The following is a 12,881-nucleotide window of genomic DNA, read 5'->3' as shown; positions in this document are numbered from 1 at the left end:
CATTTAACCAGATAAGTAAACTAAGAACCGATTATGATTTACAATATCATTTGGCTGCAGACAGAGCAAAAATAAGGCCAGACTAAAAGTAAAATAAAATCTAAAAAAATATATACAAAACTTAAAACAAAACAAAAAAAATGCTTAAGTTGTTTGAAGCTGATAGATACAAACAGAGCATGATTGAAATTTCCATTTATCTGTCTATTTCCCAAACCACTTATCCTCACTAGGGTGATTGAAGTCTCCATTAATAATAATAATAATAATAATAATAATTAGGGGTGTCAAAATTAGTGTGTTAATTTTTAGTTAATTTAAAGCTCCTTTAACGATATAATTTTTTTAAATGCGTGATTAATGACCGCCCCTTACTTGGAAAGCCTGTACTGTGGGAATTCCAGTCGCAAAGGCAGCAGACACGTCAACGTCAAAATTTAGCAGTAATACATTTTATAATAATGCATATATTTGTTGACACTGTGTGAGCTGTCAGCAACGTCTTACAAATGCAATTATGCCATCTAGTGGCAGAAAAATTACCTCAACACAAATCAATATCACACTCGTTTGTTATAATACAGTACATCTTCAATTTTAACTCAATTTTCTGAAATAAATAACTGTATCAGTGACTAAAAGATGCAGCCATATTTCTATTAGATTAACATTTGTTCCCAGTTATATGTTAAGAGTATGAAAACAAAAAAAATATTGTACATTTTATTGTACATTTACAACATATAAAATGTGTGATTAATCGTAAATTAACTATTAAAGTCATGCAATTAATTATGATTAAACATTTTAATTGCCTGACACCCCTAATAATAATAATAATAATAATAATAATAATAATAATAATAATAATAAATATTGGATTTTTTTAAAGGATGGATAACTTATTTGGTAAAGCACTTTGACATTAAGTTTTAGTATGTGCTATATAAATACATTTTTGTACCTTTTTTGAAACAATAGAAACAAGATGTTATCACAAGTAACAGTTACAGCTAATTTATGTTTTTAAGTTATGCATACCCAAAAACTAGTACTGTTCAATTTAATCAAAAAATATTAGTACAAATTACTCATAAAAGCATCCAAATTTATACCAATTTCACAAAGTTAAATTGTAGTACTTTTTGTTAAACTTTGAGTATTGTGTACTTAATTTGATTATTTTGAACGTTCATAGTGTAACTTACAGAGAGTCTTCATCATTGCTAATGTTTTAAAATTAGTTTGAAATTATATTTGATGGTTTTGGAAATATAGTTTGTGATGTATTTATTAAGGTTTAAAATACTTCATACAATATGCATAATTATAACTTTTTGTGGGAGTGGTGAGCGTCAATTACTCGTGGTGTATTACTATACACAGCATTCGGTTTCTCACGCTAATAGCCTGGTATTTAATAATAAGTAAACCGATGACAGACTATAGCAACTTGGAAAAAGACACAGATGAAACCAAACAAACACAGGGTGGCAGGCTACGCAAGGTAGGCAAGGGTGGTATTCTTAAAAGAAAGAAAGAAAAGTGGTGGTTTTCATCCCTCATTATTTTGATATACTATATGAACATTTTGTCTGCGATGAAAATACTCATGAGATGAATTTAAGATCTGTCCGTAAAAGTCAAAAACATATATTTATTATGTTTTCGCAGATCCTGCTGATCCTATTTCATCCAAAGACAAACCCACCAGGGTACCCTACTCTCCTAAGCACCCAGACAGCAAGGACAACCACAAAACTAATGAAGTGCTAGAGAAGCCAGGTGAGCTGCCATCTTAAATCATGTGAAAATGCTAATTTGAGTGAGTGGAGAATTTATTTAAATAATTTGGGATTACAAAGGAAGTGCTGGAAAGAAAAGGACGGCAATTAATCAGTCTGTAATTGAATGTTAGCCATTAACATGATCGGCATCTCTGGCCTCGTCACTCTCAAGGACTTTAAAGTCATTCTTATGCTGGTCCACTCCATACAATCCATCATTTAAGTGACATTTTCAGGAAAATGAACTGTGCCATCTTTTTAACCTCGCTACATTCTTGTAACACTAATTTTTGAATAAAAGCAAAACTAACGTATCCACATGCATGCATGACACATTTCTTTTGAACTTCATTTAAAAATCCTATAAGAAGGCTTTGCTTTAAGTACATTATATAATATCGTGTGTTATCATTAAAAAAAAATCCCCCTTCATGTCAGCTGCTACCAAGGAGCATATGGGAATTAGAGCGGAGTGTATGAGGCAGTATAATCTCCTTGTACAACAGCAGAAGGGTCCTTGCTTTTGGGCTGCCTGCCATCTTGTATCAAATCTTACCTCAGTACTACCGCAGACAGATCACTTTTAGGCCTCAAGAGATCAGCAGATAGCATAGACACCAGGCAGCACCTAAGCACATCAAGTCTTCGTTACTGGCTGTAAACCATTTTCAACATTTACAGGCTCATAAAGGAGGAAATTTATCTTTTTTTTGTTCCCCCTTTTCTACTAGGGGAGGGTATCTTTGACTGTTTCATGAAGAGATTCAAATCCGATTTTTTGGGGGTCTGCGATCGAAAGATTTTTGATTCAAAATGATTTGATTGACAAATGTACCTTAAAAATTACCTTTAATTACCTATTTTCAAATGGTGATTACTAAAAAACGCAATAAGGTAGAATCATACTTTTTTTCTACTGAAAAAATGGAATCCAATCTTTCATATGGTATCCACCATGTTAATGTACTCATAGCACACAATATTCTGTTTGCGTTGAAAGATGAATGAAAATGCTCGAAATGGCTGGCACTGTGGGTGTTGTTTTTTGAATAACGTTTGGCAGTAAAAGAGTTAAGTTTTGAATTGTAAGGAAAGTGTTTTTTTTTCTACAAAAACAGTGCATGGACCACAACTGCTACTCTATGTAGCTAGCTATAAATGTTATCGCTTTTTACAGTGGTGGTGGCTCAGGGTGTAGAGACGGTCGTTCATCAACCAGAAGTTCGGCTGTTCGATCCCTGCTCAGTTATGTGTCGTTGTGTCCTTGGGCAAGGCACTTCACACACATTGCCTCCAGTGCTAATCACACTGGTGTATGGAAGGTGCGAATGTTTGGTGGTGGTCGGAGGGGCCGTAGGCGCACACTGGCAGCCACGATTCCGTCAGCCTGCCCCCTAGGGCAGCTGTAGCTACTTAAGTAGCTTACCGCCACCACAGTGTGAATGTGTGAGTGCATGAATAATGTATCCATTATGAAGCCTTTTTGAGTTTCAAGAATGAAAAGCGCTATAAAAATCTGATGCATTATTATTAGTAGTAGTATATTCTGCTCTCCCTGAGCAGACTGAGTACAGCTTATCAGACAGCGAACACTCCTTAAAAAAAAGAGTCCAATGCTGGTATCTGTTTCACCCTGTTCCATTCTCACTGACCGTACAGAGTGGACTTGTTTAGCTTGTTTCCCGAACATAGCTAGCTCAAGGCTAACGCACAATGGAAAGTGCCATTGACTCGCTAACGCTAATTAGCATGCTACTCGCAGCACTTTTATCACTCAAAAGAACAGCTTTTCATACAGAACGCTTCAAGAATGTTTACAGAGAAGCATCTTAACATTACTCACCGGCATATGCTCTTCCTACGCTGAAAAAAACTATTGTTTTATTTGGCATAACTTCATCGAGACTTTTTCCTTCTACTCTCTAATGTGGCTACAACTTAACAGTGTATCAGAACGTGCGGAACCACACTGCCCCTAGGTTGCCAAATCATGTATAACATGAACAGGGCTCTCAATAAAAGCACATACAAACAAGGGCAAGACAGTAGAAAATTATTTAAATAAAATCGATTTGGGGACTTTTAAAATTGATTCTGAATCATAGTAAATTTGAATTTTTTGGCACACCCCTATTTTCTACCCTCTTAAAATTATGTTCCTAGCATCTAAGTACCATTTTCCTCATTGACCACAACTATATCTTCTGGGAAGTCTTCTACTTATTGCTGCACTTCTTATTTATTTAATTTTAATTTCATCTCTTTCTATTCTGTTGTTTTCTGTTTCTGTAAACTGCAGCTGGACGGAGTCCAGGAAAAAGTTCCCCACGGGGAAAAAAAAGTATATCGTATCGTATTGTATCGTATATACTATCATAATACTACTTAGATGCTATCAAAATACAGTGGAACTTCACATTACGAATTTAATTGGTTCCGTAAACCATTTGTAACCTAAAACGTTCATAAATCAAGGTAAGCTTGTCCATAGAGGTTGTAGCTCCACTTTAGGCCAGAGGTGGCAGTCACACACATACAGTACAGTCGGCTACCACGTCAGTGATTTGTGATTGGATGATCAGAGATGCAGATGCCTCCCAATACAATGGATTCCCGCCCTCTAGTTTTCAGTTTACTGTACAGCAATGTGTTAAGCACATTGCCAATGATAGTTACTTAGCGTGAAGTTACTCAGCAAGAAACATAACATAGATCCGTCTGCTCATCCATGCCAAAACCGTTTGTATTCCGAAAACAGTACGTAAATAGAGGTAATTTTTCTATGACAATTTTGTGCGCCGCTCCAAGGGATGTTCGTAAATTGAGGTTCCACTGTAGGTATCAAGCTTGTCCTCGTTTCTAAGGTCTTCACAGGCTGGATGCGAATGGCGGCCAATTAAATCTGACCCTTATAGAAAAGCCTTCTATTGTTGATGTTCTTAAATTTCTGCTCAGTTTGAAAAGTTTTCATTATTGCCATTGCATTCCACAACATTAAAACTAGAGCTGTCAAATGATAAAAAATTTTAATCAAATTAATCACATTTTAGAATTTTGATTAATCCCGATTATTTGCTTAGTTAAAAAGGCTGTTCTATCAATATTTTTTGCCCGCCAAATTTGAAGAGCACCTATTATGTGTTTTTTTTTTTTACATTTAATGTTATAAGGACGTCTTCAAAAAACATTTATCTACTGCACATGCTCATCCTCCTCTTTTTCTAATCAGTTAATTATTTATCATTTAAAATGGGAGGAAAATACTACAATAGTTGACATGAACAAATATTCTGAATGTCATTCGCAAACATTTATTAAATGCTTTTATTATTTATTGCTCAAACACAACCTGTGCTACCTTTAATGTAACCATCCGCTGTCAGCTAAAGGATCATTTGCGGTCAAAATTAACTAATTTGCTCCCAAAAATGTATAAAACTTCCTATTTTAAATATTGCCATGGTCCCAAAAATGTTTTTATACGTTTAAAAATAAATAAATTAATTTAAAATTTATATATATATATATATATATATATATATATATATATATATATATATATGCTAGAGCATACAGAAGGCTTTGATGCAGCCTCTGACCTGAAGAGGTCGCTTAAAGCAATGTAGTTATTACACAAAATGGCCAGCAGGTGGCAGCAGAGTATAAGAGATCATCCAGGGCCATGTTGCAAAAAAGCTCTTTTCCCCAGTGTTTTAACTCTTTTACTGCCAAAGACGTTAAATGACGTCCACCCATTTTTTTATTTTTTTTTTGAAACGGGTAGAGTAAAGCCTTGCCCAGCTGTGGTGAAAGTTTCAAGCAGGTCTAGTGAGCCTAATGACTATTTTTGGCCCCTAGAGGGCAGCGATGACTCTCTTTTGTCAAGATTGGGTAGGCGTCAGTAGAAGACGTGAGGCGGAGCTAGAGGGGACAATGGCTGGGGAAGGGAAGAGAACATGGCGACCGGTTTGCAAGCAGCTCATGCTCGAGCATTTTTTTTCAAAGACGAAAAGCATCGACCAACGCTAAAGAGCACATTGATGAAGACGATGATCATCATCGATGATGATGATGGTGACTCAGAGGTTGGAAGCGTTGACGCGGCAGTAGAAGACGTGAGGCGGAGCTAGATGGCTGAGGAAGCGAACAATGGCGGTTGCAAGCAGCTCACACTTGGGAATTTTTCTCAAAGACGAAAGGCATCGACCAACGCTAAGCACATTGATGACGACGATGATCATCATCGATGATGATGATGGTGACTCCGAGGTTGACGCCGAAGTTGGAAGCGCTGATGCGGCGGCTATGACGACGTCATAAAGGTTCACGGGCTAGCGATGCTAACACCGGAAAACGCGGAGCACAACCGAGCACGCTCAGGCGGACGTTCAATCGAACGACGAAGAGTACCCCGAGTCCAATGCATATTCATCGGAGGAGTGGGTACAGTCTGCTACTTGCTATTCCCCGGAAAAAAAGGCCGTCAAGAAAGTGTAACGTCTGCACGCAAAACGGACAATCGAAGTGAAACGTATCTGTTGTGCAAATCCTGCTCCCTCTCCTTGCACGCAGGGCAGTGTTACAAAAAGAAAAACTGTATTTAAAACATCCACATAATTGTAAATAGTACCACAGTTGCACACATTTGTAAATAGTTTGCGAAATTGTTTGTCAAATTGTTACACTGTTGAATGGAAATAAACGTATTTTGCAATCCAAAAACACTTTTTCATTGTTGGTGGTAGTGTATTACAGAAGTAAAGCACTATTTAGGTGTTTGTGGCATCATTCATGGACAAAAAGAAGTGTAGAATTCACTAGAGTGCATGAAATAACATCGTTTCACAAAAAGCTCTTTTTCTCCGCTTTTTGTTTCAAAACAAAGCATTTCGGTGAAACTAACCATTTTCTATTGTTGATTACTGAAGAAGGGAATAAGGTAGAAACAAACTTTTTTTTCTGATGAAAGATGAGAGTCCAATCTTTTATTTGGTAGTATGTGTGTTTACATAGTCCAAACACAACATTTTCTGTGGACCTTGAAAGATCAGTCAAAATGCTTAAATCGGCTGGCACTGGCGACATCCCGTTTCTGAAAACGTCTGGCAGTCAAAGAGTTAAACAGGCTTGTGAAAAATGATTAAAGTTAGCTTTATTCTAATGCTAATTGCTGCAAAACGGAAAGACATCGAAATATACCTTTTTTCCTGGTGAAAGAAGAGACTCTAATCTTTCTTTTGGTAAGTTTCATGTTTTTATAGCAATAGAACAGAATATTCTGTGGGCCTTGCAAAATCAGTCAAAATCCAGTAAAAAAGTCGGGAGCGAAGGAGATTGCTTCAGTGAAAATAGCTGCGAGTGAATGAGTTAATGGGATAATTCTTTGTGATTAATTAATTAGTTAACGCTTTAACTTTGACATCACTAATTAAAACACAAAGCTTTTCAGAATAGCGGTAACACATATGATGGACAATGTTAGTATAAATGTACATAAGTTCTCCCATATTTACTCTTATAGTATTGCAAAGCATGGCTCATGCTCCTGCTGCTGGAAAATAGGAACTGTGTCCTTATCAGGTGTGCAACTAGGGAGAGGGCTGGGCTCAATGTGCTTCAGAGCCGTAAGAGATTGTTAACTGAGCACATCTCTATCCGTTCTCCTCGCGAGCATAAAGAATTTAAATCTCTTGTCTTCCTTCCTTGACTATTGTTTATTAAATGTTCTAGGTTGACTGAACCTGACAGACACAAAACTACCATATTTACCTCATGCTTCTCTTTCCCTGTCTGTCAGGCGCAGCATCCAGAGAAAGTGACGCCAACAACACAGGCGGGAAGTCGTCCAATATCATCGGTTCCGGGGTGGCCATCTTTGTCAGCATCGCCTCAGGCAGCGTCATCTTTATCATCATCATCATCATGCTGGTGCTGCTGCTGCTCAAGTACCGGCGGCGTCACCGCAAGCACTCGCCGCAGCATGCAGCTACGTTGTCTCTGAGCACTCTGGCCACGCCTAAGCGAAGTGGCAGTGGCGGGAACAATAATGGCTCTGAGCCCAGCGACATCATCATCCCGCTCAGGACTGCTGACAGCGTCTTTTGCCCCCACTACGAGAAGGTCAGTGGCGATTACGGCCACCCGGTCTACATAGTCCAAGAGATGCCACCACAGAGCCCTGCCAACATCTATTACAAAGTCTGAAGAGGGACGTTTAAAAACATGAGACGTACTGGATCACTCCCATGGTAGAGAGGGGGAAGGTTCATGGTTTCAGCTGTCACAGCCTCCATGCCTACAAACTAATTCCTTCACCCTTTTTCTCTCCTCTGAAACTGTCAGAAATACTTTTGTTGTCAACATTAGATTAAAGCGACTTCCTCTGGTATGTTCAGGAGGATTGGCAGAGGCTTGAGGAATTGCTGCTGCTGCTGCTGCTGCTGCTGCTGCTACTTTCTGTGGCTTCAAGGAGAGGAGGAAGAATTTAGAGTATCTTTGCCCAATCTTTTCCCCTTTTCTGGTTTGTGCACAAGTGGCTCGCATGTTAGGGAGCTTGATATGCAAGGTCAGAGAGGTTCGAGAGATGCAAGTGTTACTTTTCTTTAGATGTGATAGGAAGGACAGACGGCATTATGGACGAAAAGAGGCTTGTTTAACCCCATTTTGGGAAAATATCAAATGAGCTGGGAAGAGGCAAAAGATTTGAGCCCGGAGGAAAGGTGACAGAGAGGATGTCAGCTTGAACATGAACTCACAAAGTGGCTGCCCTCCCTTGATGTTCACTGGCTTCAATGACTATTTGGTTTTTGCACCCATCCTCTCTGGGACTTTTTTGACTGACTAGCAGATATCAACCACAAATACGCCCACCCACTACTACGCACATCCATCAATGCCAACTATTTCGCTTTTTGTTGCGGATTCCACCAATTGTCCTCATTCTTCCATATGTTTTCACCAAATCCTACTTTCATGCTACTTGAGGGGTGTATCCAATATGTATCCCATCCGGTGTCAAAACATTCAATCACATATGGCTTTCATATCCTGGGGTCGATGTGTGCACATAGGGGTTGATCTTTGAGCACATCATTTTCTATGTAACATTCAAACACAAGTGAGAGTAGCAGATGTGTTCAAGATAGAGAGGATGGTTGTGAGGATGTGTGTGTCTGTTCAAAAACATGCCTGGAGAGTGGAAGTGCTTTATAAACAAAAAGCAGCACTTTGAACCCTGTTTTGGTACCTGCATTCTTCATAGCAGTCTAGTACGGAAGAAGATTAGGGCCAGTGAAGAGTAAAAAAAAGGTTGGCAGGATTCTGACTTTGTTCTCTGAATTCTGACTTTAATCTCAGAATTCTGACTAATCACAGAATTCTGACTTTAACCTCATCTGACTTTAATCTCAGAATTATGACTTAAAAGTGAGAAGTCTGACTTTTAAGGGTTAGGGTTAGTTCTAAATGTACTAAAGTGACAATTTTGACTTTAACTTTAAACTCTAGATTAAAGTCAGAATTCTGGTATTAGAGTCAGAATTCTGAGATTAAAGTGAGAACTCTCACTTTAGAGTCAGAATTCTGAGATTGAAGTTAGAATTGTCACTTTAAAGAGAAGAGAATAAAGTGAGAAACCTGCCAACCTTTTTTGTTCTCTTCACTGGCCCTAATCCAGTAGTCTAGAGATAGACCATGATAATGAAAGATTGGATAAAAACTGTATTCACACAGTGTTAATAGTAACGACTAACCTCAGCTCCTCAAAACCTGAGCTTTAAATGGAAAATTGTTTAGGGCAATAAGAAATCCAATTTGCCTTAGTGTCGTGTTTTTTTGTTGTTGTTTTTTACATCGGATGAAGAAAGGCCATGATACAACAGAGGTTAGCATAGCTGTGTGAAACAACTTTAGGTACTGTACCATTTACCCTAAACTTCTGAGGACAGAGCATCTCAAACCCAAATCAGTATGGCCAGTGCTCCCTTTTTTTCTAAAGCAGGGACATACTCATCCATTGTCACTGTTTCTTAATTTTCATGTTAATTTTTAAGTTTTGGGGTTTTAAAATCATGTTATAAGAAGTCCAGTGCATCATAAAAAACTCAAATGAACAATATAAATGTGAGATTTTATTTATGATAGACACAGAGCACAGACAGGTGTTGGCATGGCAAGAGGTGATAATATATATGTGCACATTACGCAACTTAGATATTTTATTATTTGATATGCTTCAATTCCTGCAATTTCACGAGATCTCCAGGGGAAGCAGGGCCAGGTGAGGGAATTGGGACCCTTGGCTCTTATAGAGCAGAGTAGCTGTGTCTTTAACTCGCTCACTGTAGCATAAACTGTACAGTATGTCATGAACACCCAGTGCCCCTAATTTCTTCGCACACATCCTTCATGTCGTTTTTGCATGTGTCTATGTGTGTGATTGTTCAAGTTTACATTTCAGTGATTTCACAAATCTTCAGCTTACAATCGTATCTGTTTTTTGAGTGCATTGCGCCCCATTTTCCTCATGAATCACATCAAATTTCACCGGAAAGCCAAGCCTAGTATAATGAGGTCTGTGCCTCTAAGAGGCTACAAAATCAGCAAATATGCAATTGTTATTTATTTTTTTAATCAAGTCTGATAAATATATATATAGAGAGAGAGATAAACACCTATGGGAAGTGTTCTTAACCACTGAAAGAGTTACAAATGACATACTGTACAGCAACAAAGTGTATCAAACAAGCCTGCTGTTAGTTTTATTCCCTGCATATTTTTTCAACAATTTTTGTTTTATATGGGGTTCTTTTAGTGCCAAACATATGTCTTTGCGCCTATGTCTTATGTCTTTGGGCGTGACGTGAAATATGTCTGTGTCTTATCGAACGTTGAACTGTCCTTGTGTCAATGCTAAGTGTATATGTATGTGCCTATGATAGGCGTATATGCTGTGCAAATGTTAAGTGGATATGCGACGTGTCTATGCTAGGTGTTCATGATCGATGTGTATGCTAGTTGTATATGCTACGTGCCTATGCTAGCTGTATATGTTGGACAATGTCGTTGCTACTTGTTTACCTTGTGTCCTCTGTATATGACGTTTTGACAACGTGGTTATGCTTTGGTACCACGGTGGCACCGGGCGCGGCGCCCGTCCTGGTACTCTAGCTTCCAGATCGGCTTGGAGAGCTCCGTTGGCCGAGGACGACATGCTACACCAGCTCCAATCGTCAAAGTACGTTACGTTAAAGCACGTTAATGGGGCGTAACGTACTTTTTCGATTGGAGCTGGTGTAGCATGCCGTCCTTGACTCCTCTGCACCTAGCATATACATGTAGCGTATGCATATACCATATACACCTAGCATATGCACTAGCATATACGGCTATCATAGGCACGTACATAAACACCTAGCATGGACACAAGGACAGTTCAACGTTCGATAGACAAAGACATGTTACGTCGCACGCCCATAGACATAAGACATAGGCGCAACGACATATTTTTGGCACTCATGGAACCCCATAGTTTTACCGTTGTGCAACAGGTATTTGAGAAAGGTGGGAACAAAAAGACACATATAACAAACAAGCTGTTTAGTTGCTGTGTACTTGCAGCAGAATATGACAATCTTATTAGTTTCTTTGAATCTGGCGTCCTTTTCTTAGCGGTCACTTGAATAACACTCTCCAAAGATTGACCAGATTTGGTTTGAATGTGATAAAATGTCATAGAGAGGCTGTGAGAGTCTTAGCAAGTTAGAGAGGAAAAGCACGTCATGTTCCTGTAAAATGCCTTGCTCGTATGCTCAGCCCTTGGTCACTTGACTCAGAAATTTTGCACCACTCTTCTGTAGGTAAGAAACTGTAAATACGTTAATGTTTGTATTGTATATAGATCCTGGGTTGTTACAATAGCCTTATTCACCTTTTTAGGAAATTAAAATAAATAAAAAAAGGTTCAGAAAAAATGGAATACACTTCGGTAAAACAGAATATACTACTTTTTGGTAAATAGCTTATGTAAATATTGATGAGAACACAAGAAAACATTTTTATAAAGTCTTAAAGTAAAAGGTTTTGTATAAAATTTGAATTTTTTGCAATGTATTTTAGCTAGCGCTCAATGGAAATTGTCCTCCCCACTCCCTTCCCTTTTGCACTGTTTCCATAGTAATTTGGTTTGGGGGGAAAATGAGCAAAAAATTGCCAAACTGACTGCTGCATATTTGTGCCATAAGTGTGTACCATAAATATTTATTGATTAGGTTTTTTTTCTTTTGCATTTTTATTTTATTTCAGTCCAGTTTGTCAGTAACACAGTATTATATTTGAATTGTTTTTTCTTTCTTTCAATCTTGTTTTTCTGTTGTCCTGTCATGGTTAATGGGTGGCTGTACCCCTTTTCTCCTTTCTTGTCAAGAATGAGTTGGACAAGTTGTGAAAACTGGTTTTAATGTTCAAAATCTGATTTAAAAAAATCAAAGTGAGGATATATGACACACATTCCACCAGTCTGTTACAAAATGCAAACTTTTTCAATAAAAAAAAAGTTTTTCCTATGGACATGCCCTCTAGTTGTTTTTGTAGACACATTAAGAACACCTTTTTCAAATTTGATTGAGTTTTATATATGTAACGTATGCTACTGTGTATCTAGTATCAGAGCAGAAGACTGACCAGTCCCGCTGAACCTACATTTGCATTTGCACTACATTTTTGTGGATGTTAAAACTTTTTCAACCACAAAGTCTGTGATTCAAGTTTTGGGGGGTAGGGCCTTCAATATATGATGTGGGACCAGGTACCATTAAATATCAGGGCCCCATGAGGAGATGCACAAGATAGAAATTATTGCATGATACTCACCGATGTGGTCATCAGTTATCAAATTAATTGTTTAAAAAGACCACACCCTCACTTATTTGGTTTTGTTGAGAAAATAACCTGCACACAAATAATATTTCTGTGTAACATAATCCAATTATATTGTTCCTTTAAATCTGCCTTCTCATATTTCCTACCTCTTGTTGAAATTCACTTTATACGCGCACATTTTTGAACGCCGCCGCCAGCGCCGCCGCCTTCATCTCC

General features: G+C 38.1%; 1 protein-coding gene across 1 annotated transcript in view; it reads left to right on the top strand.

Moving 5' to 3' along the window:
* efnb2a (ephrin-B2a) overlaps positions 1–12,353 on the top strand; it is a 35,420-nt gene extending 23,067 nt beyond the window's left edge. The window contains exons 4-5 of the mRNA XM_077579701.1: positions 1,675–1,785; positions 7,585–12,353. Of these exons, the coding sequence (XP_077435827.1) occupies positions 1,675–1,785; positions 7,585–7,991 (518 nt within the window). The 3' untranslated portion in view covers positions 7,992–12,353. The remainder of the gene's footprint in view (positions 1–1,674; positions 1,786–7,584) is intronic.
* Positions 12,354–12,881: the final 528 nt, after the last annotated feature.

Source organism: Vanacampus margaritifer, chromosome 11 (assembly GCF_051991255.1).
Source record: "Vanacampus margaritifer isolate UIUO_Vmar chromosome 11, RoL_Vmar_1.0, whole genome shotgun sequence".
NCBI classification, from domain to species: domain Eukaryota; kingdom Metazoa; phylum Chordata; class Actinopteri; order Syngnathiformes; family Syngnathidae; genus Vanacampus; species Vanacampus margaritifer.
This window is presented reverse-complemented; position numbering and strand designations above follow the sequence as displayed.